The 3,937-nt window shown below is 46.4% G+C and overlaps 1 protein-coding gene across 1 annotated transcript in view; it reads left to right on the forward strand.

Annotated features, from left to right (window-relative positions):
- Positions 1-6: 6 nt before the first annotated feature.
- The window catches only part of Faxc (failed axon connections homolog), a 64,641-nt gene continuing 60,710 nt past the window's right edge, over positions 7-3,937 (forward strand). The window contains exon 1 of the mRNA XM_004645923.2: positions 7-334. Coding sequence (XP_004645980.1) covers positions 69-334 — 266 coding nt within the window. The 5' untranslated portion in view covers positions 7-68. The remainder of the gene's footprint in view (positions 335-3,937) is intronic.

Consider the following 3,937-nt stretch of genomic DNA (forward strand, 5'->3'; position numbering starts at 1 on the left):
CCGGCCGCCGGCCCTGCCCTGCGCGCGGCGCGGGCCCTGGGAGGGGCGCCCGGAGCCAGCCGCGCAGCATGCACTGGGGGGTTGGCTTTGCCTCGTCCAGGCCGTGCGTGGTGGATCTGAGCTGGAACCAGAGCGTCTCCTTCTTCGGCTGGTGGGCCGGGTCCGAGGAGCCCTTCTCCTTTTATGGGGACATCATCGCTTTCCCTTTGCAGGATTACGGTGGGATCATGGCAGGGCTGGGCTCCGATCCCTGGTGGAAGAAAACCCTTTACTTGACCGGGGGTGCTTTGCTGGCTGCCGCTGCGTATCTGCTCCACGAACTCCTGGTCATTAGGTGAGCCGGAGGGAGGGCCCTGCACGGCTCCACAAGGGGCTCAGAGAGGGCTGGGCCGGCGCAAGGGGGGTCGGCGCCAGCCCCTGGGCCGTGCTTCCCTGAAGCCCAAGCATTTTGCTTTTACTGCTTCCCCCGCCCCCAACCTTCCTTGGTCACCTGGTCCTGAGGGGCAGTTTCGAGTTCATGGGAAAATTAAACTGGTACTGGGAGGGAAAAACATTTACCCTCCCAACCTCTTTATGCTAGAAGCAGAGTGCTCGCTAGTCATTATGGAACAAGATAATTTGAGAAATGTCCTTGGGAAGATCCTGAATGTTGTGTATTTGCAACAATAGAATGAGGCTTTGCAGAAATACTAAGTTACACTTTCACGAAATGCTTTCTCAGTTTATCAGTAGCCTCATGTTCTATGGAAGGACTGCACTCTCCCTCCCTACATGTCAACATCAAGAGGCTGCAGTTGCAAAGCTCCACAAACCCTCGGGTCCTTGTGAAAGATGCGGGGCTAAGTATAGTGGTGTGCAGTTTTGATGCAGCCTTAGCCTTATTACATGCTTAGCTGGTATTGCCTGCTGAACACTATCTTCAGCTTAAATACCATTGTTGTGTTGAGCTGGTGATCTCCAGGGCGGGACTAGCACACAGGCGCATTTGACGTGACACAGTCGCCCAGGGCTGTAAACAGTTGCATCTGCTGCAGCAGAACGTTTACAGGATTGACTTGGAAATTCCAGAAAATGAGAGCCCTGCTGCTGGTACATCCAGTCTCACTCGAGATCTTCGCTGGGCTAGGGCATTAATGGTCTTCAGCTAATTGATACATGAGTTCTTGTTTAAAATTTCCATGCATTTGAGCCCTGGGTCACTGGAAGATTACTGGAAGCAGAGCAGTTTTTAATAGCTTCCTCTGACCAGTGTTTGGAGAAGAGAGAAATGTGTCCACACTGCTTTTTCCCCACGGGAGACCTCCTGCACAAGGGATTATAATAAAGACATGGCAGTGACCTTTATGGACCCGGAAGGGTTCCAGGAAGGCATTGTAGCAGCCTGACAGTAAGGTGAATACTCCTGGGTCTGAGAGGGTGGGGAATCATTGAGACTTGGAAAATGTGTTGGCTTTCATTGTATTTAGTCACGATTAAGAATTCAGAGGTGTATTTTAGTCTTGCTATACATTTAATTTTCTGACTTAGCCTAGTACCTTGATTCTAGTTGAACCAAATAAAAATTCCCTCCCCCCCCCCGAAATAAAACATTTGAAAGTGTAGAGCTTGCTTAGACTATTCTGTGTTTATGGCAGTTTTCAAACTCTATTTTAAGCCACGTTTTAAGCTATCTAAAGAGTTAGAGCATTTGTGCAGTATTTTAAATCCTAATCAGGGGTTTGTTTTTTCCTCAGTTATATTCCAGTTCAAAGCCTTGGAGGATCCTGAGCCATGTGGCTTCTCAGCAGCTCTCCACTTGGTGGAGGGAGGGAAGGCTTCCCAGGGCTGAGTCTCACACAAGGCTCAAATGACCTTGCAGAAATAGAGGGGGCCTTAGGGTTCCCTTTGGAGTAGGCCATCCTCTGGCAGCTGTGGTCCTTGGCCACTGTAGATCCCTCCTCCCACATCTGGGTCCTGTACCATTTAGGAAACCACAGGCTCCAGCATGGGTTGCTGTTTGGGCGAGGGAATCTTAATTTGTTTGCTCATATGTGTTTCTTAGGAGTTGCTTATGATAAATTGGAAAACCCTGTTATGCTATTATAAAAGGGCTGCCAACTTCTGAGCACTTACCAGAGACTCTGCGTATAAGTGCTTGGCACGTGTGATCACAGTCGTCCCTAGGGACTGTCACTTCAAGGCTTGACCCATACTGTATAGACAAGGAAACTGTGGCTGAGGGAGATGAAGAAACTCACCCGAGATCACACAGTAGGAGTAGTAAAGTCCAGATTCAAGCCTGACAGTGAATGTGTGTACATGGAGTGTGTACTTTTTAACACCACCTTCTGCAAAGTGGCCATTCTGAAGTGCTTTGTTGGTGGAAAAAAGATACAGAACTGGGGTGCTGCCTGGGGAAGACAGGCCTGTGGCAGTGGCCCCATTTTTTTGCCAGCTTCTAGGGGTATGAAAATGGGGGAAAGACAGGAGGCTTCAGAGCTTATAGGAGAGAGACTTACACTTAAGGTGAAGACTAGGTTTCAGATTTCTATATGGGTTTTGGCAAAAACCAAACTAAAATCTGAAATTTGTGATGGAAAATACACCTTGAAATGACCATACTGAATTCGCTGGCCAAATCAGACTCGTCTGTGCCCCGCTTGTGCTTTCTGCAACACAGACCTAACCTTGGTCTATAGCTGTGTCTCTGAGATGGAAAATAAAGCTGAGAGTGATTAGGATATTTAACAACCAGTATAACCAAGCCATATTTTGGATTTTGGAAGAGGTTGGAGGCTTTGGGGCAGTAGGTTAGATATTATCTGACCAGGTTGAATTAGATAGTTTTGCAATTTTTAAGTTTGTAACAATAAACTTGTTTGTAACCTTTTTTTTTTTTTTTTGCGGAACCGGGGATTGAACTCAGGCCCTTGCGCTTGCCAGGGAAGCGCTTATTCCACTGAGCCATCTCCTCGGCCCCTACGTTAGATATTATCTACCTTTTCTCTTCCACTATCATCTTTTAAAGCAAGTATTGTCCCAATCCTCTGTTTTTCTTGGAAGAGTTTGTTTGGCAGCCCTTAAATGCAATTGGCATTTGGAAATTTGTTGTCTGTAAATTGAGTGACTAAGTAATGACTTCATTATCAGTAGTTCATTTGTACTTTTGTGGTTCTAGTTCAGCCTGTCTTTGAGAATTTAGTGAATCAAAGCTGGCCGAGGGTCAGCCTGTGATCTCTGCAGCTCACCACATGTGCAGAGGCTGGCATCTGGCCTACGGTTGGCGGTGGCAGCAGGAACTGTCCTAGTAGAGCAGCCAGTTGGCACTCTCCAGGGATTGTTTTACATACCCACTTTGTAAAATATATGTGTGGAGAAGCAACCCATATGTGATCCTCTGATCCTTAGCTAGGGAAGATTCCTGCTGTGTGGAAGATGGGTTCTGGAGCCAGATAGTCCAGGTCTGAATTCAGGTTCCGCCTTTTACCAAAACGTTCTTTTGATATGAGAGTAAGTTCTTACTCAGTTTTCTCATCTGTAAAATAGTGATAATAATGATAGCGTTTTCTCATAGAGTTGATTTAGTGTAGTAACAGTATGAAATGCTCGGTTTGTTGGGTAGTAAACATTCCATAAAGGTTAAATGCATTAGCTAGTATGGGCAAACGGCTTGAGTGGTCTAAGTCAAGTTGTCTGTGTTAATAAAGTTGAGGAATTGTCTATTGTGGTGTCTTTGTGTGCTTAAGAGCTTGGGAACAGGAGTTGTTACAGTCTTGATCTGAAATTGGTGCTCGGTGACGAGTTTTTGAACTTTTCTGAGCTTCAGATTCCTTGACTATTGTAAAGTACAAGCATAGCACGATGCCCCCAATTTTTTTTTTTTTTTTTCTGTATTTAGGACAGAGTCTACAGGCTCTACAGGGTCTACAGGGTCTACAGGGTCTCACTATGTAGATTT

Source organism: Octodon degus, unplaced genomic scaffold, assembly GCF_000260255.1.
Source record: "Octodon degus isolate 3935 unplaced genomic scaffold, OctDeg1.0 scaffold00244, whole genome shotgun sequence".
NCBI lineage: Eukaryota > Metazoa > Chordata > Mammalia > Rodentia > Octodontidae > Octodon > Octodon degus.